A 25,625-nucleotide genomic window follows, 5' to 3' on the forward strand; every position below is an offset into this window, starting at 1 on the left:
CAGCCCCGGAGCTGGAGTGGTTTCCCTGGCAACGGACGCTCCCACTCCCCCCCCGCCCCCCCGCCCCCCGCACAGAAGTGCACACAAGAATTTAGCTAAAGGTTGTTAAAGCGTCAGAGTCCCTTATCCGTGGGTTGGCTCTCCCCGATCCCCGCCAAGGGTAGGGAGAACCGGGAGCCTACGGGCCTCTCCGCCCAGTACCGGGAACTCGCCCCGCCCCCCGCCCCAACTCCGGCCGCTCGCTAACAAACACTTCCACTTCCTGAGCCCTCTTTCTTCTCGCGCCGCGGGGCGCCGCGCCGAGCACGGCCACGCCCCCCGCGCGGGGCCACGCCCCCGCGCGCTCCCATTGGTCGGCGTCGTTCACCCGGCCCGAGCGCCCCTGCCCGAGGCCTCTGATTGGGCCGCGGTGTCCACACCCTCGGGCCGGCCCCGCCCCCGGGGTAAGGGGCTGGAGCAGCTTCGCGGGCGCTCAGACGCCGCGCGGGGTGCGGATTGGCCCACGCGCTCCTGCTTCGGCTCCTCGCAGTCCGCAGCCGCCGCTCGTCTCCCACCTGTTGGCTCAGCGCGTCCCGCGGCGCGGCGCGGCGGTTCTCTGCAGCGCGCCCCCCTTCCGCCTGCGGGTCCGCCTGCGGGAGAAGGGCGGCACCGGCCCCCAGCGGGACCCCACGTCGCACCGCTGAGCCGTCGCGGGGCGAGATGAGCGCGGACGCGGCCGCGGGGGCGCCCCTGCCCCGGCTCTGCTGTCTGGAGAAGGGCCCGAACGGCTACGGCTTCCACCTGCACGGGGAGAAGGGCAAGGTGGGCCAGTTCATCCGGCTGGTGGAGCCTGGTTCTCCGGCCGAGAAGGCGGGGCTGCTGGCCGGAGACCGGCTGGTGGAGGTGAACGGCGAGAACGTAGAGAAGGAGACCCACCAGCAGGTGGTGAGCCGCATCCGCGCCGCGCTCAACGCCGTGCGCCTGCTGGTGGTCGACCCCGACGCGGACGAGCGGCTGCAGAAGCTGGGCGTCCCGGTGCGGGAGGAGCTGCTGCGCGCCCAGGACGGGCCCGGGCAGGCCGAGCCGCCGGCCGCCACCGAGGCGCGGGGGGCTGGCGCCGAAAGTGAGCCGCAGGCCGCCGCGCCGGAGCCGCGCGAAGCCGAGAGGAGCGGTCCGGAGCGGGTGAGTGTGGGGCCCCGACCCGGCGGCGACCGGGACGGGGTGGGGCGGGGAATCGGGAAGAGACCCGGGCGCCCTCGGACGGCCGACCCCGCGCCCGCCTCCTCTTTCTGAAACCAGATCCTCGAGGGGGCGGTTGCTTCCGCCGGCCGACAGGTCGCGCTGGGAGCTGCTGGCCTGGGGCTGCGTCCCGTTACCCCACCCGCCTCCCCAGACTGGGCCGCCGGGCCGCCGAGCGCCTGGCCACCTGCGCTTCTCGTCCCTTGGCCTTTGGGAGTAGCAGGGAGGGAGGGCAGCCCGAGGGAGCCCAGGCGTCTTTCCCCCGCCCTCTTGGCGGCGTCTGCTCCCGTTCTTCGGAACCCCCCAGTCCAGGCCCTCCTCGGCCACCCCATTCCCAGCCGCCGCGGCGGTGCCAGCTTCCTCCACGGCCCCTGCGGGTGGTAGATGAAGCTGGGGTGAGCGACCCCCACCCCGACTTCCGAAAGCTAGAGGAATGACAGACCCCTTTCGGTGCGGAGCCCCAGCACGAGGGGAGGGAGGGGTCGCCGACGGGGTCCTCCCCGCACCCCCGCACCCCCGCACCCCGCACCCCGCACCCCCGCCGGCCGGTGCGTGTATCATTAACTTCATCCCGGCTGGACTTCATCCTCCTGAAGTACAGTGTGACTTAACAAGAGAGGAAGCCCCACCACCTCTGGGCGAAGTGTGGGGGTGGGGTGCGGGGAGGAGGTGCCGAGGCGTCTGGGGAGGGGGGTGGCGGCCCTGCCACCCAGGAGGATTTATGAGTCTCAGGAATGTGAGGAGTAAGCGCTAGCTCGTATCTGGGAACCGGAGGGGAGGACCTTGGAGGAAGAGCAGCGGCTGGGAGGAAGGAGGGGACAGAGAGGTGCCTGTTGCTGGGCGATGCGCAAGCCAGCGGGACTCAGCCCCCGGCAGGTGGTCTTGCCCTATCATTGTCTGTCTCACTCCAGTCCCCGGACAGCAAGCAGGCTGGTTGCCTTTTACCCATGTTTGGGGTTTCTCCCCAAACGATCTCAGTTTGGATCAGCTACAGGTGGGGCAGTAGCAAAACAGGAGTTGGGATGAGAGCCTCTTGTCCCCAGAGAGTGAAGGGGGAAGCCTTAGGGTACAGACTGGGGGCGGACCGGAGGGGAGTGGAGCAAAGCCTGGGCCTCTCAGGGCCCATTTGGCTTGCACCAGCTCTCCACCTGGTGGCAGCGTGTGGCAGGAGTGTCCATGGTGCCAAGAGAAGCCTCCTGGACGTATAAAGGGCACCCTTCAGCCTTAAGGTAGAAGGTGGAGCCCTAAAGGACCAGCTGGTTTGGTGGAAGTGAGGTCACCAGGAGCCCCATCCAGCCGGAGCTGGGTGCTGGGAATACTAGGGCCGCCGGGCTCCCACTTCCTGCCGCTGCCAAGCTGGCATTGGCAATGGTGGGGGAGGGGTCGGAGCATCCCTGGCAAGGGTTTTACACTAGGGAGTTGGAACCCATGACCTCTGATCCCAGGCAGAAATCCAGTTTGAACTTCGTGCTGAACTGAGTGTATCAATTTGCCATTCCCTTTTTCCTTGCTTGCTTTTTTTTTTTTTTTGGACTTTGGCACTGACACCAATAACCACCACCCCATTCCCCATCCCCCGCCAAGATGCTGTTATGTTCAGCTCCTCCCCTTGCCCTTTCGGGGTTTGTTTTTTTTTTTTTTTTTTTCTTTTTCTTTTTTTTTCTGCTCCGTGCGGGAGGATCTGGGGAGAGGTGGAGGATGCCAGGGGCGTGGAGGCTTGACCTAGCATATGCACTCCCACCATGCCATCTGAAAAAGCAGCGGAGCTTGCCTTCCTGCTTTCTGGGTGACAACAGAATCGGATTCCTCCAGATGGTGACATGACATCTGCATTTGTGCATACTCTGTTATGTTAGGCCAGGAGAGGAAAGTCTAGTACCCTCCAGCCAGTCCTGCGGACACCATCACCAGACCTCTTGGGCCCTTTCAGGTCAACAGGCAAGTCACGGAACTTCCCTGAGCCTTGGTTCTCCCATCTGTAAAACGGAGAGTGTTGTAATACAGTGACACCTGCCTCCTCCAGGATTTTACAAATAGTGGGAAGTACTTGAGTCCCAAGTGGATGCTGAATTGAGCACTTCTCTGTCCAGGCATTTGAGCGAGGATTCCTTCATTCTCATGCAAAGCCAGTCCCTTTGGTAGGAAATTCCCATGAAATCTGGTATGGTGGCCATGCAAGGGACCACCACTCTGTCATTGGGAAAAGAGGAAAAAAGCTAATAAACACAGTAAGACTTACTTTTTCCCTAAAAAGCATCTCCTATAAAGAATTTGAGTTTTACTAATTTGCTGTAGCCTGAATTTGTTTGCAAAGTTGGGACTCTTATCGTATCTTTATTGGTTCTCACAAGTGAGAAAGGTGTTAAGTGGAAAATTTCCACGCAGAGTGGGCGGCAGATGATATCTCATTGGGAGGACCAGCCTGGGTTGAGAATCATAGAGGGCAGAGGGTGTGGGGTCCCTGTAGAACCTCTGAGTGGGGGGAAGGGGACTTCCAATTGTGCCCACCTGCTCTGTTGGTGGTTTCCCCACCCCCACTGAGAGAGGAGTAACAAAACAACACCCCAGCTTACCTCCCCCCAGTCCCCACCTCCACCCCTGCAGTCACAGTGGTGGATGGGCAGCAGGCCTGAGCCACCTCAGCTGTACTAGCTGGGCCGCCTCAAGCCAAGGGTCTTAACCTCCCTGTGCCTTCTAGTGTATGTTGGGATCACAGCAGCTGCCAGATGGGTGAGATAATAGGGGGTGGTCGGTAGCTCTGTGCCTGGCACTAAGTAAGTGCTCAGCAAACGTCACTCTTGGTATTGGAACTGATAAGTATTTCACGGTGATCGTTACATGCCCACCCCTGGGGCAGCCAGCCCTGGATCTACCCCTCATTGGGCAAGTGCAGCCATGTCCAAGCCTGGCGCTCAATGAGTGCTCAATTAGAGGCTGCTGTTCTTGAATAATAGAAAGGTGTTCTGCAGCCCAATCCAGCAGCCGGAGGATAACTACCCTTCAGCCTGAGAACCTGTCAGTCCCCTTCTCCACAAGGCACACTCTGCAAAACTACTCATGGCCCTCGGAGCCTTTCCTAGAGCCCACTAGCAGAATGAGATTTTCCTTTGCTCTCCTCCTCCTCCCTGTCCTATACATCTTTTCTTGCTCTGAACACACAGTATTTGAGTCAATTGTTCCTGATCTTGACCCACTGCGATGGTGAGGAGGTCAAAGGCTGAGGCTTCTTTGTACTTACATCCCCATCGCTGTGCCTGGCCCCGAGTAGGGAGGGGCCCACATAATTTTTTTTTTTTTTTAATTTTTATTTATTTATGATAGTCACAGAGAGAGAAAGAGAGAGAGGCAGAGACATAGGCAGAGGGAGAAGCAGGCTCCATGCACCGGAAGCCCGATGTGGGATTCGATCCCGGGTCTCCAGGATCGCGCCCTGGGCCAAAGGCAGGCGCCAAACCGCTGCGCCACCCAGGGATCCCCCCACATAATTTTTGAATGAATGAATGTCTAACAGCCATCAGGCACCTTTATCCTAATTCATCTCAGTCCAGCACACCTGGACCTATTTGTGCTCAGAGATCAGAATTCCAGGCACACCCAGAGATCAGAATTCCAGGCAGAACCTACCCACTCCTTTTTCTTGCCTGCTAGCAGCTTCCATCTGTGGACTAGAAAGCTAAAATTCTGGACGTCATGGTCAGCTGGCTCTGGCACCCTAATTGGCCATTGTTGGCTGTAAACCTCAGCTTCTTCCTCTGGGAAGTGGGAACACCAGAACCCACCATGCAGGATTTTGGGGAGTTTTTTTTTGAGGGGGGAAGATTTGATGAGATGATAGGTGTGTGTGTATGTGTTGGTGCCCAGCTTGGGATGTGTTCTTGCCAGACCTGACTCTGATCCCAGAGGCAGAAACAGCTCAGGGGTACCTGGCTCTCTCAGTCGGTGGAGAATGTGACTCTTGGTCTCAGGGTCTTGAGTTTGATTTCCCATATTGGATGTGGAACCTACTTAAAAATTTCAAATGAAAAAGAAAGAAAGAAACAGTGCGGCGCACCCCAGGCAGCAAGGTGGGTGGGTGGACACAATTAACTGGCGGACTACCAACTTCCTTCCCGGGACAGGCCATTCCACACTGTCCCAGTTGGTGTTTGGAAGGGCACAACAGAATCTGAGCTGCAGGATGTTTGGATTTTAAATCAACGGGGTATGTGATAGTTTGAGTGTTGTTGGTTCCTTCTCATAAGCTGCATATTTGGGATCTCTTTCTCTTCTGGTTCTTACCTTCAGGCTCCTATAAAGTTAAGTCAGTAAATCTGGGGGTGATTCTCTTGGAGACAGAATGGGGCATCCTTCTCCATGTGTCTAGATGCAGGCCTTTCTCTCCCTCTCCAGCCTCCCATCCCACGGGGCGCCAGGGAGGTGGGGGAGCATTTAGGAATTAGTGCTGCAGGCCTTTTACAGAGAGAAGCCAGAGTTCTCGACCCTAATACTACTAGATGCTCCTCTGCTTGTTGCTGCTCTGAGATGGAGCAGCCATAGAGGGAAAGGAAACTCAAAAGTTCTAGTGCAGCCTTGTGCCACAGAGATACTGATGTTCATTTCATGGATTCCCCTAGGACAGGACAGCCCTGCAAATTAGGTAGCAGTTTTTCCATTTTGTGAGCCGAGAGTAATCATTTCAGTAAATGATAGCTATTATTTGTGTCCGGCAAATGCGCTGTGTACTAAACATGCCCTCTGTCGGGGCGCCTGAGTGGCCCAGTCCATTAAAGCATCCAAGTCTTTTTTTTTTTTAATAAGATTTTATTTATTTATTCATGAGAGACACACAGAGAGGCAGAGACATAGGCAGATGGAGAAGGAGGCTCCGCACGGAGAGCCTGATGCGGGACTAGATCCCAGGACCCCAGGGATACACCCTAAGCCGAAGGCAGGCCCTCAACCACTGAGCCCCCCAGGTGCCTCAGCATCCAACTCTTGATTTCAGCTCAGGTCCTGATCTCAGGGTCATGAGATGTGCTCAGCGGGGGAGTCTGCTCTTTCGGTCTATGTGTGTGCTCATTCTCTCAAATAAATCTTTAAAAAAAAATAAAAAATAAGAATATGCCTGATGTCATTCAATCTATAAAACAGCCCCATGAGGCAGATATTAGCCCCCGTGGTCTACATGGAAACTGAGCCTTGGTCGGTCCAGGTGGGCTGCCCCAGGCTGTCAGCTAGTGAGCCCTTACCACGTGGAGGGGGGTGTATCCTGGAACCCAACTCTCGCTGACTCCAGTACCTACACATCTATTTATTCAGCCACACATTTGACTTGTACCTGAGGGCCCGACTGTCCAGCTGGTGTCTCTGCCCATCACATCCTGGGCCACATAAGAGCCATCACGTTGGAATAAATTCAGGCTCCTTGCAAGGAGGGGTCCAGGTAGCTTCCTTCCCTAGGGGGTGTCCTTTGGCACCATCAGGAGAATATATCAGCCCTGATGGAAGGCCTCAGCCCAGAAGTGGCCTGGCTCCTGGCCCCACCTTCTGCCTTGATGGGCTGGGACCAGGAGTCTGGCCACCAAGTCTCTCCTTAACCTGACCCCCTGGATCCTTGCACATAGGGCACCTCCTGAAGGCCAACCTCTACTGTTAGCCTTGGCTTTACTTCACCCCTGGAGTAGGACAACTCACCACGTCCCCAGCCCTCTGGGTAGTGTTTAGTTTCCTGTGTCCTCGAAAATGATGAGTGGCACAGATTCCGTAAAACTGGGGTTGAAGTGCTGCTCACTCATTCCTGTGTTATCTGAAGCTAGAGCTCTGACTTCTAGAGTTCAAGGCTCTCACCTCTTCCTGGGTGTGTTATAAGGTCATGGTGCCCAATTCAAATGTGTATGTTGAGGGGGGATGATTTATAAAACTGTTTGGGGAAAAAAAAAAATAAAAAAAAAAAAATAAATAAAACTGTTTGGGGGGCATCTGGGTGGCTCAGTCGGTTGTGTCCCATGTGTGATTTCAGATCAGATCATGATCTCAGAGTCATGGGATCGAGCACCTGTGGTAGGACTCTGCTCTGGGCGGGGGCCTTGAGATTCCATCTCTCTGCCCCCCCCCCCCCCCCGCCCGCCCTTTGGGCAGGCACTGACGCACACTCTCCCTCTCTCAAATAAGTCTTTTTTTTTTTTTTTTTTTTTTTTTTTTTTTTTTTAGAAAAGGAAACTATTTGGAGCTAACAGCCTAATGGTTGAGAGTGAGGCCTCTAGGATATCAGCAGTCCATTGTGGCAGCCACTGGCCACATGTGGCTCTTAGCACTTCAAAGTGCGCTCATCCCAATTGAGACGTGCTGGAAGTATGAAATGCACGCCAGATTTTGAAGACTTCATACAAACAAAAAGATGTAAAACATGCCATTAATCATTTTTAAGTGGATTCCATATTGAAATGGTAACAGTTTGGGTTTATTATATGAAATAAGATAATTATGATTAATTTCTCATTTCTTTTTTACTTTGACGTGACTCCTGGGAAATTTTTAATTGCCTACCTACCTGACTGGCATTCTGTTCCCATCGGACAGTGCAGCTCCACATCTGAGTTCAGAGCCTACCTCCTCCTCCCCTCCACTGCACACTTGAGCAGTTTATGTGATCTTTTTGAACCTGAGTGATACCTTCCTCACAGGATTATAATTGGGTTTGAATGAGAAAATACCCATAAAATCCTAGTGCAGTCCTTAGCAGTCCTTGGCACACAGTAAGTGCTCAGTACACAGTAGCTTCTGTTTGTTAATATTGCCCCAATTCCACAAGCTCCCTGAAGGTCTGTAGCCTGCAGGAGTTAAATCCAGTGACTCCTGGAAGGAGGGTGAGGATAAGGCTGGATGAGGATGCAGTGGCTGTGGAGCAGGCAGGCATGGGGCGGCCAGCCTGGATGGTGTCCAGCCAGGCAGCAGCCCACGTACCAGCCTGCTCCGTCCCAGGCTTGCCCAGCCCTAGGCAGACCTGAGCCAAACTCTTTCGGGTGGGTCTCTGGCCGACACCAGCAGAAAAGAACCAGAGGGAAAAGCTGGCTCGGGACCCCTTCCTGGGACCTTGGAGAAGTAGCTCCCTCTTTAGCATATGGACCCCACCTGGATCTAACCAGCTGAGTTCCGGAGCAGGGCCTTCCAACTGAGAAACAGGAAGGACAAGATCAAAAGCTAGAGTAGATCCTTTTTTTGCACATTAAGGTGCCCACCTTCCCTGCACAGACCTGGGCGGGGGAGGTCTGTAGGGTGAAGTGAAGCCACACCAGGGTGATGGAGTGAGTATGGGTTAGTGGCCGCCAAGCCTTTTGTACCCAAGTGAAGAGAGGATACCTTTAGCCTACAGCTCTGGACACTCACTGGCCAGTGGTCAGAGCTCCTGGTCACCTCCCAACCTGCCCTGAGGACAGTGCCCCCTTGCTGCCCAGTCACATGTCACCCTTAGGCCAGGCCAGCTCTCACCGTCCATCGTGGCTTCCTTGAAGAGCTGGCACCAGACCCAAGCTGTGTCTCTAGTGTTCCGTGAGACAATGAGCTGCGTCGCAGAGCAGCCACCGTTCCTCCTGCCCAGGGTACCTCCACCAGAACAGCCAGGGCTCCTACGCACTGCCCTGTCCCCTTGTCTCCCACCCCATTGTTGGGGCTGATCTCCCTGGGGCAGCAGGCATTGGTCTTATCTGCATAAACAAGAGGCCTTGGCTGGGTTGAGGAAAGGGCAGACTTGGGAGGTGAGGGTCACCTCTATTGTTCCCCCAGCCATCCTGGTGGTCTTTTAGCTCTTCCAGCCCATTCCTTGTGGGGCCCAGAGCTGCCTGGCCTTCTGGAAGCAGCCTGGCTATATTCTGTAGGGCCCATCACCATGACACCTGCCAGGGAGGGGCTGGGCCCAGTGGGGCGTTGGCCCCCAGCAGCCCTCCCCGAGGAGGAACAGGGAGCGGCCCTGGGCCTACTCCCCAGAGACAGGCACTAGGATTAGGGTATCGACTTTCCTCGGCTTTCCAGGTGGCTGCTGGTGGCGCCTATTGAATTCCGCACCCGCAGTCCGCTTGGACTGCGTGGGTGGAGGTGACTGGGCGGCCACTTAGGCTGGGCTGAGCTCCCTGGGAGAGAAGAGGGAAGGGATGGTCCTGTGGGCCTGTGACAGGGTTTGGGACAGCCTGACAACCTGAGGGTGGGAGAAGGCTCTGGGAGAAGAGTCTGGAGGCAGCTCTGCTGGCAAGATCTTTTGGAAAGCTTGTCTGATGTTGCCTAGAAGTGAGACTCAGGCCCACCCAGCACCCCAGTCACCCCAGCTCATTTGCTCCGTCCTTTGGCCACCATTGCCTCTTGCCCCTTCCTCTTGCTTCCGGGTCTCCACCAGGCTCCTCACTGAGCAAATCCTGACTTCTCCTTCTGAGCCAACATCGTCACTGGGAGCCCCACCTGGCACTCTGGACACTCTGAGGCCGGGTTCCCCTTGAAATTCCCCCCCCCCCCGCCCCCTCCTGAGCTCCTGGGGTCCACACACCAGGACCAAGATGGCCTGGACTTTCCATCTACCCGCTTTCCCCGGAGCCAGAACCCAGTCCTGCTTCAGCGTTGGGGGTTGAGGGTTGGGGCCCAGGAGCAACAGTGGCCAGGCTCTGCCCAGGTACCTGACCCCTCCCCATCAGATCCCCAGGGAGGCTGCCCCCAGGGACTCCTCCTGCAAGCACCAACCTCCACCCTGGCTGGGATGGGCTCCTTTGATGGGCTGACTCAGCAGCTGGCAGTGACACCTCCGGGAGACAGCTGGGGGAGGGGTGGAGTAAAACTGGCTGGTCTCCCTGGAAGAATGAGAAGCCCCCACCCCTCCCATGAGAGGGGAGGGGAAGGAGGGAGCCTCCAGGGCCTTGGGAAGGAAGGGCGCTAAGATGGAGCCTGTGTCCGAACACTTCAGAAAACCACCTGCTGCTGCTTGTCCCCAAGCTCAGCCACCCCCAGAGGGCAGTGGAGCAGGTCCCAGTAAAGGGGGAAGGGAGCAGTGGGGGAGCTGAGCCCCATTTCCTCCAATCCTCATGGCTTGGGACTGGCAGAGGGGAGCAAGGTTCAAAGCAGGCCCTCCGGCTTTGATGACAGGACACCAGAAGGTGCAGGGAAGCATGGAGGATCGGGAAGCATGCCCCCAGCACTGAGACCCAGGCCTGATGGCCCTGCTGGCCAGGAGCAGCACTCCCCGAACCACTGGGCGGCCCCAGCCCGGGCCTGCCCACCGCAGCCCTGCTTATCCCAAGTCAGGCTGGGGCTCTGGCCGCAAGAGGCCTTGAACACCCGGAAGGAAGGCTGTGGTTTCATCAGCCACCAGCTGCCTCCCAGCAGAGACTGCAGCCACTGCGGGGGAGCAACCCATGTTTACGACTCCTGCTGGGTTCTCCTCCCAGTCTGGACTCAGGTCCTTTGGGGCCAGCCCGTGGATGGTGGAAAGAACACGGGGTCCAACTCAGAGACCTTGCTGGAGCTCTGGCTCCTCCACTGTGAAGCCGTGGGACATTAGGCCGTGGGCTTAATATCTGGACTCTGTTTCCCCGTTTTGAAAATGGGGTGACCAGCCCCAGCCAGGTGGCTATGGGAAGGCTCTTTGGAATGAAGGGAGGTGGAGGGGAGCGGGGACGTCAGAGCTGCTCGCACGCACCACTGCCCCCCCCCCACCCCCCCACCCCCCCACCCAGCCCCTGGTGCGATCCTCCCCACTTTCTCAGGGTGATTGCGGGCTCTGCTGGCTGGGGCAGAAAGCTGAGCCTGCAAGGTGGTGGCAACTGGTCAGACCTGTTCCTGCTCACCTCGGCCTGGGGGAGGGCTGGGCTGGCAGCTTTGTGGAGGGATTAGCTGGAGGGGAGAAGAGCCTCACTTACTCCTGAACAATATCCCGTGGGGGCTGCCAGGGGATAAGCAGCGCAGGTGGGGGGTGGGGAGCCGGGGGAGGGGCTCCTGGGATTGCACCCTGGCCCCACTGCGCCCCGCCAACAGGGAGTTTGAGAGAAGGGGATGTTTCACAGCTACTGGGGTCCCCCTCTGCCCCTCCCCCACTTTTTTATTGCTTGCCTCTCTGTCTTTGCTATTGTATGGGGTGAGGGAAGCCTACTGAAGGAGAAACTAGGGAAGGGCCCAGGGCCTGTGGCCCAGATCAGGGTGACTGCAGGTCCAACCATCACACCTCCTTCCTGTCTTCCTCTCCACACCCCCCCACCAACATCCTGAAACACAGAGACTTGCCCGGGCAGTTAAAGGAAGGCAAAGTCATCCTTTGGCCACCGCCCCCCCAACCCCCCCCCCCCCCCCCCCCCCGCCGTGAGAGTGGAGGGGTGGGGAGCCCCAGATGGGACTGGCAAGTTGGGGCAGGAGGCCTATAAGCCCTCCTCTCCTTCCCTGCCTCCTGGCCAGCTCTACTCCTAGCTGGGGACTGGTGTTTCAGAGCAACCTGGCCCCCACCCTACTCCCCAGAATCTCCCTTCTCAGCTTTATGGACTATTCGGTAGTGTTCTCAGCACTGGGAAAAGTCTATATGTGCAGGGGGATTTTGAAGTTGTGAAGTGTCCCCACCTGTATGAATTATCTCACTTGGCCTCACAGCGCCCTTGGGACCTGAGGAGGCAAGTGGCACAAAGAATGGTCTATAAATGAGGAACCTGAGGCACTAGAAGGAAATGACTTGCCTCGGGTCACATAGCTAATAAGTAGGGAGATCATTGCCTTTGCTCATTGCCTGGTGGCCTGGGAGATCACCCGGAGCTAGCAGGCTGGCTGCTACAGCCCTGCCCAGGCCTGGGAGGAAGGGGAGAGGAACCCCTGAGTTAGGCCTTGGGCTCAGGCTTCTGGCCAAGGTTTCAGGTTTCTTGGCCCATGCATACCCAGATTCCCTCCATCGTGTACATGTGTCCTAGGGCTGCAGCGTCTAAGCTAAGCTGCTTAAGTTGGACAAAGGATGGTGAAAACCATTTTCAGCTGAGTGTCCGAGTGCTGGAGAGAAACCTGCTTGAGCCCTTTCACTAGGTCCCCACCCTGAGCCATGGCCACAGCCACGTTGGGCTCCCTGCAGCCCTGCCCTGCTTCTCATGGTCCTTTCCCCAGTCAGGCTTTCCCAACGGAGTCTTTGAGGTTCTACTGTGGGGGTCCCAATCCTGTCCAGGACTCTGCTATGCTTCCCCCCCAGCTCTGTGGTCATCTGGCCTCCTGCTTCCTTTTGGCTGGGCCATTTGGCTTGGATGGGGAAAGGCTTTACTATAAACACTCTGACCAGCTTTCAGTAAACACCTCCCCTGTGTCCCCTGCTGCAAAGAACGGGGTACCAAGGGGCCCAGGATCCCCGGTCACCCAGTCAGGCTGACAGTGGCGTGGCCCTCACTCCCAGGAGGGCCAGACTGAAGTTTTTGGAGGGGAGGAATAAGGTAGCAACCAAAATAACACAATTATATCTTTGGATGGCACAAGAGGAGGGGGCTTGAGCTAATCTGACCCCACCTCCCATTTGCCAGAAGAGGTAACTGGCTTGGATGGGGCACCTGGGCAGTTGGCTACAATGCCAGGTCTTCTGGGTCCCAGCCCAGCATTCTCTCAACCTGCTGTGTGGGATCTCAGCAAACTTGCCTTATTCCCAAGTGCTGAGGAGGGTGGAGCAAGGAGGGGTCAGGTGCAGGGCAGGGAGGGCGGGACCTAGGATGATGGAGAATGGCCACGGCCCCTCCTTTACCCCCACAGCGTGAGCTCCGGCCTCGGCTCTGCGCCATGAAGAAAGGCGCCAACGGCTACGGTTTCAACTTGCACAGCGACAAGTCCAAGCCAGGCCAGTTCATCCGGGCGGTGGACCCAGACTCACCAGCTGAGGCCTCGGGGCTCCGGGCTCAGGACCGAATTGTGGAGGTAATGCTTCTCACGCTCTCTCCAGGCCCTGCCTTCCTGACTAACCTCCCCACCTATGAGCAGCCCCTGGGGCAGCAGCCATCACACCATCTGCTCCTAGCTTAGCCCAGGGGTTCTGGGCAGCCCATAGGTGCCAGGTCAATAGAGGGAGTGAAGGAGCCAGAGAGAGGGGAAGAACGGTGGGCAGGAGGGAGGGTGGTGGATGGTGGACTCCCTTCCTGCCCTCACCTTCTCTGGGTTCTTATTCACCCAGAGACACGCTCAGTGGCCCAGGAGTCGCCCATCCATCCCAGGAGATGTGTGGGGCCACCCAAGGAGTTTCCTACTGCCTGAGGGCTCCGTGCTGGCAGGTGCACTCAGACACTCTTGGGAGGTGCTCAGGAGGAAAGGAAACATGAACCCCGTGCCTTGGGCAGGCCCCAGAATCTCAGTCTTAGAGCCTCAGAGCTAGATCAGCTCTCCCAAGACTTCTCATTTTACATGTGAGCAAACCACAGCCCTGAGCGGGAAGTCGGACACAGACACATAGAAACGCGAGGGCCCATCCCAGGCCTCCCTGATCTTTCCTGCCCTGTCTGTCCCAGCTGTGTTTGTTTAGTCTTTTCTCTGTATTTTCTTTGGCTTTTCTCATGTGTCCTAACTCCTCATTTGATTGTCAAGTGGGAGGACCACTTGGCTTAATGTAAGACTCCACAGGCAAGGAGGACTTAGTGTCCCCAGACTACCAACTGGCCAAGGACGAAGAGGACCATCTGTATCCCCTCTGCCTCCCCTCTCCAAAAAAAAAAAAAACTGTGCCAGTAACCCCTGCCCCCACCCACAGGTGAATGGGGTCTGCGTGGAGGGCAAGCAGCATGGGGATGTGGTATCTGCCATCAAGGCTGGTGGGGACGAGACCAAGCTGCTGGTGGTAGACAAGGAGACTGATGAGTTCTTCAAGAAATGCAAAGTGATCCCGTCCCAGGAGCACCTGACTGGTGAGCAGGGTGGGGCAGCTGGAAGCCCCCAAGTCAGGAATGGGGGTCAGTGCTCTAGATTTGACTGTGTCCCAGGCAAGGGGTGGACAGCTTCCCACTTAAGAACTTCCTCCATCCCCTTTAGGGGAGGTCAGAAATGTAGGTTGGCAAAGAGGTGCCTGATGTCAAGAGAGGAAGCAGGGATGGCAGTGGATTTCTGAGGACGCTTTATGTGATAGGGTTAGGCTGGCACGAGGGATGGGGAGGCGGGACGGATGGGGAGGCAGGACGGAGCTACTTATATTCCAGACCAAAGCTGTAGCACCACAGGGAGGCCTCAGCCCCCAACCCCTGCACCCCCAGCAGGTTTTCCAGGCAGTACTCATGCAAGGGAAGGGTTAACTCCAGCTTTGCTTGGTCAGATCAGAGTCCAGCGACAGGGGCCCAGTGCCTCCCCTCCCTTCTCTCAGGTTGTCTTGGAAACCCAGGCTCACTGGCTCTAGAGAGCAGTGGGTCCCTCCTTGGTCCCTGGGCCCCTGCCCTCCCCATCCCCCATATGATGCTGCCAAGCCTGGCACCTCCTCCTGCCCAAGCGCAAGCCAAACAGGGCAAGGCTGCTGCCCCAAGGCAGGGAGGTGTTAAAGCAAAGCTCTGCTCTCCGGTCTGGACTTTCTCCCTGGAAAGATGGCTCCTGGAGGAGTAGGGGTGGGGGGACCTCTTTGGACTTTGCAGTGGGTGGGGCCTCCCTAAGGGTGTCAGAGTTTTATTTATAGGGGGATGACCCACCCAAAGGTCCTGCCATAGATTTAAGTCCCTAGGTGGAGGGGCCAGGTGGGTCCTGGGGGTTCCTGGAAGCAGGGATGGGTCCGTGAAAGTCCCCAGCAGACTCCGAGCATGGGCAGTGGGGCACCACCCTACCCTTGTTTCCCAAGTTCACAGAAACCAGATAACTTAGTGGCCGCCTTCAGTGAAGGAGAAACTGAGGCCCCGAGAAGCCCCTTGGCAATATGGTGTGGGGAAGACAGCAAAGATCTAGATTCCACACAGCTTCTCAAATACCTTCTCCTGAGGCCTCTAGCATCCCCCCACCCACCCCCACCCCCAGAAATCAGCCCTCAGACATTCCTTCCTCTTATCTCTCTGGCTAGGTGGGAAGGGCCCTGAGAACTCCAGTAATTGTAGCCTCTGGCCAGAGGAGCTGTATAGGGAGGGGCCTGAGGGCAAGTCTCTTCCCCAGGTATCCCTGGGTGAAAGGGGGGGGCGGGTCCTCTAGGCCAGCTGAGTGTTACTGCCCCCACAGAGAGGAATGCCCTCCCCCTAGCAGCTGCCTCCAGACCACATGAGACCGCCTGGGGGGTGGGGGGCATCGGTGAGAGTCCCTGCATCCCAGTGATCCCCTGCCCAGCTGGGACGAAATGGTGAGGGTTAGGTATGCCCGATGTCCAGGCCAGAGGAAACACGCACTTAAACTAAGAGTTCAGAAAAAACCCACCCAAGCTGACCAGTCCCCCTTACAGTCAGGTGGAGCCCCCATCTGAGCGAGCACAGCGAGGGGGACCCCAGGCTGGTGTTCTCATCTTCTGAGCACCCCCACCCCATCCCCTCACCCTCACATTGGCAAGCAGGAGCCGGGATTTTTTTCTCTTTGAGCTGAGGCAGGTACTAACCAGAATCTGGGGTGTGGTTCCAACTCTGGTGACAGCGTCTTCTCCTAGGAAACAGCAGGCTCTGGTGCCCAGGCCTGGGGATCTGCATTTCTAACAAGCGTCCCAGGAGATTCTCAGGCAGCCAGCCTGGAATTTCCTCTCTCTCTAGGACCACAGTTTCTCCAAATTGCTCATGATCCATCCCTGGTTCCCAAGATCAACTTAATAGCCAGAGACAAGCGTACTTTAAGTTGCTTTGAAAATATTGGAGAGCATTACGATGTAGCAAGGGTAAATGTTATTTTGCGCATCTGTGTGTGTGCTGGATCATCAGGATGTCAGACAGACGTCCAGAGGGTTGCAGGCCAGAGACTTAGACATGGATGGAGGGAGCAAGGTCTAACTATGGCCCAAACCCCGCAGCTCTCCCTCTTCTTCGGGCGCCACTCCATCCACATTCCGCAGAGCTCCTGGACTCACCTCTGTTTTGTTTCGTTTTTCCCTTTTCTAGGTCCCTTGCCTGAGCCCTTTACCAATGGGGAGATCCGGAAGGTAAAGGCAGACCCTCTAATGCTTCTCTGGCTCTCACACCAGGGGCTGCAGAAGGAGGGTGGAAGGTGGCGCGGTTGGGCTAAGGACGGCTGTCTGGCTCAGCTTGAAACTCCTGTTGCCAAGCTGCTCCCTCCTGAGCTCCAAGCTATATAACTGCCCGTGCACCCCTCAACCCCTGTGTAGAGCCAAGGCGGTCGGGAGGCAGAGGCCCGGTCGGGGCCCCTCTGCAGCCCGCCATCCTGGTGACAGGCCCCGCCTTCAACTCCCCACCATACAGAAGAGGCCATTCTTCCCCCCAAGAACAGAGCTTCAGTGTCTGGACGCACGCTGCCTGGGCCCTGCTACTTCCAGTCTGGGTTGGAAGAACAAAGCCCCTCCTCCCCTTCTCCCTGGGCAGAAGGGAAGAGAAGGCAGTGGAGGCTGGGGAAGAGATGGCAGGGCCTGGTGCCAGCTGAGGCCACAGAGGAACCCAGGCAGAGGCTGAGCACCAAGCTGAAGCCTTGGCCAAGACCTGCACTCTAAGACAGGCTGACTCAGAGTCAGACCACAGAGCCGGAGCTCTCTGCAGGGTCTGCTGAAAGGTCCCCCCCCCCCCCCCCCAGGGATCCTGCCAGAGGTTCTTGCAAAGGGGGGTGGCCCTGGACCACCTGAACCTTCTGTCACTCCATCTGTGGGCCCAGAACACTCATCCCCATTATTCCTTCAAAGCCTTTGGCTGCTTTGGGGTTAGACGTCAGATTCCTAGGGTCAGGGCCAAGTAAACCAGTGGGCCGCAAGAAATTCAGGGAATATCACACATGTTCCCTGTGCCAAGGAGAGGCCTCCTGTATCTCCCCACACTCCACATAGCCCCTGCATGGTCACTGGCCCAAAATGCTGGTTAAGACTGAAGGCTAGGGAGGTGGGGTGTGTGTGTAAGCAATTCCACTAATCCCACAATGGTCCCTCCCACCTACGTGGTGGAACCAGGCTGCCCTCTGATCCTCAGAGGAATGTAAAATGTCAATCCCCAAGGCCCCAACCCCCCACCCTCCACTCTCATCAGACTCAGGCAGCAGGGCTTCGGGGTGGATGGGAAAAGCTTGAGTGGAGCTTCTCAGAGGCACCTGTCTTCCCTGGGAACACCCTTCCCTATTCAGGATTTCCCCACCCCATCCCTTGCCAACCCACATCCCTCCTCTCTCTGCCAGGAGAACAGTCGTGAACCTCTGGCCGAGGTAGCCTCTGAGAGCCCCAGATCAGCCCTGGCAAGATCCACCTCCAGTGATACCAGTGAGGAGGTAGGCTGCTGGCTGGGCGGGCAGAGGGTGGCCCTGGGTTACAGGAAGCCCATTCCCAAGCCACACTCATTCCTGGCACACCAGCCTGCCTTGCAGGTCACATGCTATGCCACGTTCTGTTCTTGTGACCTGGCTCCCCTGGGCACTGCCCCAAGGGAGCCACCTTGCTGAGGCCGAGGACCGGGACGCCTTGCCAGGCACTGACTCCCGCTCTCTGCCACCGCCTCCCCCTCTTTGCAGCTGAATTCCCAAGACAGCCCCAGGAAACAGGACTCCACGGCACCCTCGTCTACCTCCTCCTCCTCTGACCCCATCTTGGACTTCAACATCTCCCTGGCCATGGCCAGGGAGCGGGCCCACCAGAAGCGCAGCAGCAAGCGGGCCCCGCAGATGGACTGGAGCAAGAAAAATGAACTCTTCAGCAACCTCTGAGCATCCTCCCACAGGCTCCCAGGAGAGCTGGGAGGGCCGGCCAGCCCCCAGGCCCCACCACCCTCGGACCCATCTCCCTCAGTTCCCTCGTCTTCCTCCCCACTCACTTGTCCCACCCCCCTACCCCCAATCGACCTACAAATCAGCACCAGCATCCCCCTCTATCGGTGAATGATTTTTCTAGAGAACTGTGCTCTTCCCTTACCTCGGGGAAGGTGAATGGGTTTCCATCCTGCCCCAATCAGGAAGCAGACTCCCCCTGTTCCTGAGTGCTTCAGCCCCTCGCCACTCCCCTGGGAGATCACTGGAACCCACACCAAGCAAGGATGGAGGGACCAAGCAAGAGTCCTACACCCTCATGACTCCAAGTGATGACTGAGTCCAGGGTTGACTGAGGACTCCTGATGACAGCAACAACATTGTGGAAGGGACAGGGGTCTGTCATCCTTAGAGCTGTGGCTTGGGCATCTTACTTTTGTTCATTTGATTTTGAGTGCAGTATCAGAGTTTAGAGGGATTTTTGTCTCCTTGATTAATATGATTTTCCAGGTTGTTGCATCCAGGATATAGTGGCAACAGCCTTAAACTTTGTGTCTGCTCCTACCCCAGAGCCCCTGGGGCATGGGGAGGGTCTGGCCACCCCACCCCTGCCCGGCGCCCCCGCTGTCAAGGAAACTCCATCAGAAATTCAACTGGCTTCCAAACTGCCTCAGCCTCTGTGTCTTCCTTTAGAGCCCTAGGTGTTCCCAGGGGAGCCTCTGGCTGAGAGATTGGGGTACAGCCTGGAGGGGAGGTCAGTCCAAGGTTCTCTGACTCCAGGCGGGGGAGTAGAATGTGGGTGGCTGTGATCAGAGGGCCTTGGGTCCTGTAGCTGCCCGGGCTTTGCACAAGTCTTGTGGGAGTGAGACCCGCCCAGCTCCTGAATGCATGCAACCGGCTGCCCCAGAGAAACCTTTATTGTAGGAAGTAGGAGGGAAGATCCACATGCTCAGAGGTCTTTATGTAGTTTCTAATTCTGGAGCACTGAAATGGTGAATCCTGGATCGAGCCTCATTCAATGCAAAGACTGGGCTTTCATCTAACCCCTCACAGCCAGTGGGGTGCAGGCTTCCCAGGAGTTGCCTGCACTAGCACCAGATTATCTTATCTGGCCCTGGACATGCTCTGGGGCAGGTGGGGCGGAGCGGACTTTCCAAGGGCAAAATACCCTACGCCTCCTCAAAAGATCCAGGTCTCTTCCACCTCTGGCACCTGAGGCCACACCCTGGGAGCCGCCAGGGTGGCCCACAAGGGCTGAGGCTGCCAGGCCCAGAGATGCTTGGAGAGAAGGATGAGAAGTGGATTCTAACGGAAAGCACTCATCACAGAGGACCCGGGGGGCCTCTAGGGTTAAGAGGGGTGGGTCACTGTCTGGCCATCTTGGCCTCTTGTTGGAGCTTGGATTCTGACCAACTTTATACTATTCAAAACCCTGCCACAGCACCTTGGGCTCGGCCCGCCTGCTCGCACCCTTGCCTCTACCTTGTGACCTCTCACCTGTAAGCAAGGCCTGGAGAGGACTCCACAAGGCAGTGGGGTGGGGGGAGATCCCTCCTTACCTCACCTGTTGGGTGGGGCCTCTGATGAAGCTCAAGGTTGAAACTCCTTGATTGCTGAGGGGCCAGACACACTACAAACCCTTTGGTACACTGCAAGCAAAGGTAGATTCCAGTTTTTTACCTTCATAGTAGTGTTGGAATATGCCAGGACTGGGGAGGGGTGGGGGGCTGGGGGGGTCAGCAACAGTTCTGGCTCTGCTACCTTGAGCCAGGCACAGCAACTCACATCAAGGTTTCCTCCCCTTGAGAATACCAACTGCCTTTGAGGGTCTCTTCCACGACCTGCCCTGAAACCTGTCCGGCCTCTCAAGGGCCACCCCAGATTAGGACAGGGCACCTGGGAACAGAGGAGCGTCTCCCCCACCCCCCCTTCCCGCTCCAGCTCTGCCTCTGAAGCACCAGCTGCCAGGCCCTGGAGACATCCTGAGGCTGTGCCTCCGACGCCATCTTGTGGCCGTCAGGTGCCACGGCTCCCAGAGACCCAAGAAGTGAGCAGAGCAGGAGGGGGCAGGTCCCTTCAGGAAGATTCCGCTGAGTGGCTTCTGCTTCCTCCTGCAGCCCTTGCAACTGAGCAGAGGCTCCAGTCACAAGGAGCTGCATCCAAAACTCCTGGGTCCAGAGAGGAGAAAAGGAGCAAGCACAAGGATACTTGTCCACTTTCCAAGCCACCTGTCATTCAGAGCCTTGCTCGTTCATTTCCAAACTTCTTGGGGGTCACACTCCGCCTGCTTCTGCAGGCCAAAAGCAGACTGAGCTCCTCCTGCCCTGGACTGGATGCTGTAGGCTGGGCCTTCTGGTGGCTCACCTGCAAATAGGCCTAAGGAATAGCCAGGAAAGGTGCTGTGCAGTATACTTTACTCTTAGGCAGGCCTCTACCCCAGGGACTCTACCCCCTCTGGCCTTCCATGCACCAGGCCCACTCGCCTCTGCTCCCACCTCCACCCACCCTGCCCTCTGTGGATTCGTGCTATCCGCTCCAGATTCCAAGAATCCAGGTCTGGTCAGGAGGACAGCCTGGACCTGGAGTCACTTATCCACACTGCCAGCCTGAGGAAGGCCAAGGCAAGTCTGGCCCAGAGTCTGAAGGGCCCCTAAAGGAGATTCCCAGGCTAGAGAGGGGCTAGGGGCATTATGCCTCAAATGCCCCAATAGTTCAGTTTCTGTTACAGGGCTCTGGTGTTTTGGATTGCGTGGTTCCAACACCCCACTTCACAGAAGGTGGCTGCCCTGCCCGAAAGGCCAGCTGGCTGTCAATGGGACTCCGACGACCCATCTCTATAGCACTTTTCTTCTACATGGCTGGTCTGCTCCAGAAGCCACTGCCGCTCATGTTCATTCACTGTCAGCCTAAGTGTCACCTCTTGGAAGACGCTGCTCACCGCCACCTGTATAAGCCAGAGAGAGCAGGGGCAGCTAAGTTACAGTCACAAGCTCTAGCACCACTGGGCCCCATCACCCCCAGCCCAGGCCTTGCCCTCCCATGAGAGATATCCTTACCTGCTCAAAGTGAAGTTTCTGAAACATCCGGATACTTGGCTCATTTCCTTGCCCAATTTTAGCCTCAAACTTGGTCAGACCTAGTTTGGTCACCCCTCCCAGAGAAGATGAGAGAGACAGGGATGGGACACAGGATGAAGCACCCCCCTCTTATCCCCTACCCTTCCTCTCCTGTTTGGCAGTGGAAGCACCTGTCACCTGCCCCCCACCCTCAGGCCTGAAGAAGATACTTCCCAACATGCCCATGTCCTGATCTGAGGCCTGGCCACTTCTCTACCATCTGCTCAGACTTCCTTACCATAAGACATCATCATGAGAACAGACTCGGTGCCAAAGCCTTTGCCTCTGCAGCTGGGCTCTAGGAGGAATAATGGCAATCACTGGCACCGTGCGCCAGGCTCCGCAGCAGGCACAGCAGTAATGCAGCTGCAACTTCATTTCAGCCTCAACTCAACACAGTTGGTACTATCATTGCCATCATGCAGACAGGAAAACAGACACATAGCAGTTGAAATAATTTGCACAAGGGTTCCTAGCTTAGACACACCCAGCAACCTGACCCCAAAGCTGACCCCTTACCTTCAGCCTGCTGCCTCATCGGGAAGTCTTAGGGGAAGGCTGTGGACCATGAAGGACACAAACTAGAGGGGCTCCTTCCACAGCACGGGAAGGATGCTCCAGGAAAGGTCTTTTATTTTGCGAGAGTCTCCAGTGCCCAGCCCCCCAGCAGGAATGGAGCAGAATGAAGCCTGAAGATCCTCAAACTCAAGGTTAAATTCACACCTAAGGGCAGCCCCGGTGGCGCAGCGGTTTAGCGCAGTTTAGCACCGCCTGCAGCCCAGGGTGTGATCCTGGAGACCTGGGATCGAGTCCCATGTCAGGCTCCCTGCATGGAGCCTGCTTCTCCCTCTGCTGTGTCTCTGCCTCTGTCTCTCCTTGCGTTTCTCATGAATAAATAAATAAAATCTTTGAAAAATAAATAAATAAATAAATAAATAAATAAAATAAATTCACACCTAAGCAGAAGACGGGAATAGAGTAAACCACCACGGGTGGAGCAGCAGGCTAATGGAGTGCCAGGGGGCAGTGTGCCCCAGGTAGGTGCTGGGCTCACCACTGGGAACCTCCCATTGAGCCCAGTGCCCTATGCAGCCTCAGCTGGCTTGAAGTTCAGCAGAAGGGAGGGAAGGGAGGGCCAAGTGGAACAAACCTGCAATCATGACCTCAATCTCCCCCAAGGAGGGGTCCCCTACATTTGTGAGAAAGAGGTTTACATCTCCCGCCATGCAGCTCTCTTCCGTGGTGCTTGGCTGGGCCTGCCACTTCTCTGCATCCAGCACAATGAATGTACACTCTAAGGAGGGAGGCAACAGGGTTCTCACTTACACTTCCCAAAGAAGCGAAGTGACAACAGTCTTCTGACCCAAACCAGAGAACTGTAGTATGACACCATTGCCTCTGTCTGCCACGAGGAAATCGGGCTCAGAGCTTCCTTTAGCTGATTACAAAGCCCTAAGTTTGCCTCATGCAAGAAAAGATGGGAGTCCAAACAGCAGCTCTATTCTCAGAAAGCAGTAACCACAACTGGGTTTGAGCAAGAGATGTGACGGACAGGGCCTCCATTTACAGCCAGAGCCCTAAATGCTTTACTTTCTCTAAATCCTTCTAAGCCCAATGCAAGGAGTGTGAACAAACACAAAAGCACCAGTCACAGAGACTGGCCTCAGTGGGCATCAGGGTATGACGGTTTCAGGAAACTTCCAGACTTTTCATGAAGGATTTTCAAAGTTTCTGGGGCCCAGAAGGGCTACAGCGGGAATGAGAAAGGGAGGGATCCTGGAGACTGCCTCTGGAGCCACCCCTCCCACTGCCAGCCCAGCCCAGGGCCTCTGCTTCTCACTGTCTGCATCTTCCCGCCAGCTCTGCTGCATCGAATACTCTTGCTCCAGGGTCAGCGGTTCAGAGGCTGTCAGACGCTGCAGCTCCTCTGATTTCATCCACTCGTGGTACCTGCAGGGACAGGAGGATAGCCTTTGGCATGCAGGACTGATTTGGGAGTATAGCTCTGACATTTTTTGAGATGAAGTGGATGGTAGATAGGAGAACCCCACAAAGTTAATACAGAGCTCTAAAAGATCTAAGGAGGGGCATCTGGCTGGCTCAGTCAGTTTAGCATCTATCTCTTGATTTTGGCTCAGGTCAGGATCTCCAGGTTGTGAGGCCCTGCAACATGCCTCCTCCCCCCAGCTGGACACAAACTTCCCAGCTGGGTGTGGAGCCTGCTGGGGATTCTCTCCCTCTGCCCCTCCCCCTGCTCTTGTGTGAGCACGCTTTCTCCCCTCTTTGGAAAGAAAAAAAAAAATCTAAGGAAAGGGTTATAATAGCTCCTAAGGCAGAGGGGCACAAGCACAAGACCTAGAAGCAGGCTGGTCTTACAAGAGAACTATCCAGCTTCCCATCCTGTCTCCGGGGTCAGTGCTGGGGCGTAGTCTGAAGTCAAACATTCCTCAAATTCCTGAGCGGAAGTATACGGCAATCTGACCTCCTTAAGGAAAGCTGGACATATCTCCACAAAGGCCAGACACAGGAACACCCAAAAACTACAAGGGTGCCTGGGTGGCTCAGTCAGTTAGGCATCTGCCTTGAGCTCAGGTCATGATTCCAGGATCCTGGGATCAACTCCAATCAAGCCCCGAGTAGGGCTCCCCCTGCTCAGTGGAGAACCTGCTTCTCCCTCTCCCCGCTCCCCATGTGCGTTCTCGCTCCCTCTCACTCAAATAAATAAATAAATTTTTTTAAAAAACCTACAAGTAGAGAATACACTCCTACATCACTGCCATCCCAGCCTACCAGACCTTTTTTTTTTTTTTTTTTGCTCAGCCTACCAGACCTTAGCCAATTGCCCCAGGAAGAGTCCCACCCTGGCACTCAGTTCTGGCTTTTCTAAACAGTAGACATCAGAACAACCCATCAACTCAGTTTTCTGACAAACTAACGTTAAGTCTTCAAGACTGAGCATATTTGGGGTGCCTGCATAGCTCGCACCCATGCCTGGCAGGCTACAAATTTCAGCTCAGGTCCTGATCTTAGGGTCCTGGGATGGAGCCCTGTGTCAGGCCTCCACACTCAGAGGGGAGCCTACTTCAGGATGCTCTCTCTCCCTCTGCCCTTCCCACCCCTCCTTAAAATAAATAAATCTTTTTTTCCCCCAGACTTAACTTAGTCATTTGAGAGAGAAACAGCATGCTCAGGGGGAAGGGCAGAGGCAGAAGGAGAAGCAGGCTCCCTGCCAGGCTTGATCCCAGGACCCTGAGATCATGACCTGAGCCAAAGGCAGGCAGACACTTAACTGACTGAGCCACCCAGGCGCCCGTAAATAAATAAATATTAAAAAAAAAAAAAAAAAAAAAACTAAGCATATTCGCTGACAACAGAGGAATGTCACTAATTTACAATCAGGCAATCTTTCTTACACACATCTAGTTTACATAAAATAATTCCTTGCTGAGCGTCCAAAAAGGAAGCAGAGAAGACTGAAACGGAAAGGCGGGGGATGGGGGGTAACTTCCTCCAGGGGAGTCCTCATTGCTTCAGCGCTCACTTCTTTCTGTAATGACTTCTCACCGCAATGTTTCTCCTTCTTAGGGGAAACAGCCTCTGAGATTCGGACTAAGGCAAGGCAGGCTGACCCTCCTCGCTGCATCTTGGGAGAGCTGGCCTGCACCTCGCGTTAGGTGGACTGTTACCTAGGCACGTGCTCTGAGGTGTAGGGTACCAGCACCACCTTCTTCCCCAGCAGCAAGACGTTCTCATTTAACCTCATGGCGCCGGCCTGTAAGAGGGGAGGGCAAATACTCCAGGACCCTGCGTCTCCTCCCACTCGGGGTGGGAGCCCCGGGCCTCGAGTTTGCTAAATGCCTCCCGGAGCTAAGTGGTCAGGAGAGCGAGCCTTGGTTCCTTCTTTCTCTCGAAACCTTTCAGAGGACACGGACTCTGGACCCCTCGCGACAAGGGGAAGTGGGCCGGGTAAAGGGGACTACAAGATCCTCGCATCGCAGCTCCACGGGGCTAAGCGCGAGCTGCCGCTTCTGCGCGCCCCTTCCCTCCCACCTCGCTGACCCGCGAGGCCTCCGACCCAAGCTGGGCGGCCCAGGCTTAACCCCGAAGCTCCCATCACGTGCCCCGGGCCGGAGACTCCGCCCCACGATCAACTTGCAGCCTCGCGGGCGGACGCCTACGTCCAGCCCCTCTTCCCCGCGACCCCCCCCACCCCAGCCCCCGGGGCCTCCCCGTCCCCCGCCCCCAGCCAGGTCCGAGCAGGCCGCCCTCCCCTGTGTGCGGACCCGTGGGCCACCCTCCTCGGTCACCCCGACCGCCGGGGACCCGGGTCGACTCCGCTCACACCCACTCCCGGCGAACGGACGGGTCCCCAGCCCCGCGGCCCCTCCTCCCCGCACGCGGGCGGAAGTGCTCCTCCCCCGCTTCCGCCCCGCAGACGGCGGCCGCCGGGGCCCAATCCCGGTCCCGCCTCCGCGAGGCGGCCAATCAGCGCGCTGCGCCCCGCCC

General features: G+C 56.8%; 2 protein-coding genes across 7 annotated transcripts; one reads left to right on the plus strand and one right to left on the minus strand.

Moving 5' to 3' along the window:
• Positions 1 to 467: 467 nt before the first annotated feature.
• NHERF1 (NHERF family PDZ scaffold protein 1) lies at positions 468 to 18,671 on the plus strand. The gene is made up of 6 exons (XM_077854139.1): positions 468 to 1,161; positions 12,937 to 13,098; positions 13,922 to 14,075; positions 16,212 to 16,252; positions 17,443 to 17,532; positions 17,773 to 18,671. Exons 1-6 carry the CDS (start codon positions 700 to 702, stop codon positions 17,962 to 17,964), a joined length of 1,101 nt encoding a protein of 366 aa, XP_077710265.1. The 5' UTR covers positions 468 to 699; the 3' UTR covers positions 17,965 to 18,671.
• A 1,729-nt stretch (positions 18,672 to 20,400) lies between these two features.
• NAT9 (N-acetyltransferase 9) lies at positions 20,401 to 25,529 on the minus strand. 6 transcript variants are annotated; one of them, XM_077854146.1, is made up of 7 exons: positions 25,462 to 25,529; positions 24,806 to 24,891; positions 22,960 to 23,069; positions 22,270 to 22,413; positions 21,358 to 21,417; positions 21,060 to 21,154; positions 20,401 to 20,947 (listed from the first exon to the last, which is right to left on the minus strand). In XM_077854146.1, exons 2-7 carry the CDS (start codon positions 24,880 to 24,882, stop codon positions 20,813 to 20,815), a joined length of 621 nt encoding a protein of 206 aa, XP_077710272.1. In that variant the 5' UTR covers positions 24,883 to 24,891; positions 25,462 to 25,529; the 3' UTR covers positions 20,401 to 20,812. The 6 variants fall into 6 exon arrangements, with proteins under 6 accessions (XP_077710272.1, XP_077710275.1, XP_077710277.1 ...); XM_077854149.1 differs by having other exon boundaries at positions 21,060 to 21,139; positions 25,403 to 25,523; XM_077854151.1 differs by having other exon boundaries at positions 25,403 to 25,482.
• Between the last annotated feature and the right edge of the window lie 96 nt (positions 25,530 to 25,625).

Source organism: Canis aureus, chromosome 16 (assembly GCF_053574225.1).
Source record: "Canis aureus isolate CA01 chromosome 16, VMU_Caureus_v.1.0, whole genome shotgun sequence".
Lineage (NCBI taxonomy): Eukaryota > Metazoa > Chordata > Mammalia > Carnivora > Canidae > Canis > Canis aureus.

What these genes read in the sequence shown, in the direction of transcription:
- NAT9 (XM_077854146.1), bottom strand. Translation starts at nt 24,882, where the DNA reads ATGAGGTTAAATGAGAACGTCTTGCTGCTGGGGAAGAAGGTGGTGCTG. An exon ending in GATTGAGGTCATGATTGCAG is followed by an intron (nt 21,418 to 22,269) that starts GTTTGTTCCACT and finishes TATTCCTCCTAG; the next exon opens with AGCCCAGCTGCAGAGGCAAA. An exon ending in AGAAACTTCACTTTGAGCAG is followed by an intron (nt 20,948 to 21,059) that starts GTAAGGATATCT and finishes TGGCTTATACAG; the next exon opens with GTGGCGGTGAGCAGCGTCTT.
- NHERF1 (XM_077854139.1), top strand. Translation starts at nt 700, where the DNA reads ATGAGCGCGGACGCGGCCGCGGGGGCGCCCCTGCCCCGGCTCTGCTGT. An exon ending in CTCAGGACCGAATTGTGGAG is followed by an intron (nt 13,099 to 13,921) that starts GTAATGCTTCTC and finishes CCCCACCCACAG; the next exon opens with GTGAATGGGGTCTGCGTGGA. An exon ending in GTCCCAGGAGCACCTGACTG is followed by an intron (nt 14,076 to 16,211) that starts GTGAGCAGGGTG and finishes TCCCTTTTCTAG; the next exon opens with GTCCCTTGCCTGAGCCCTTT.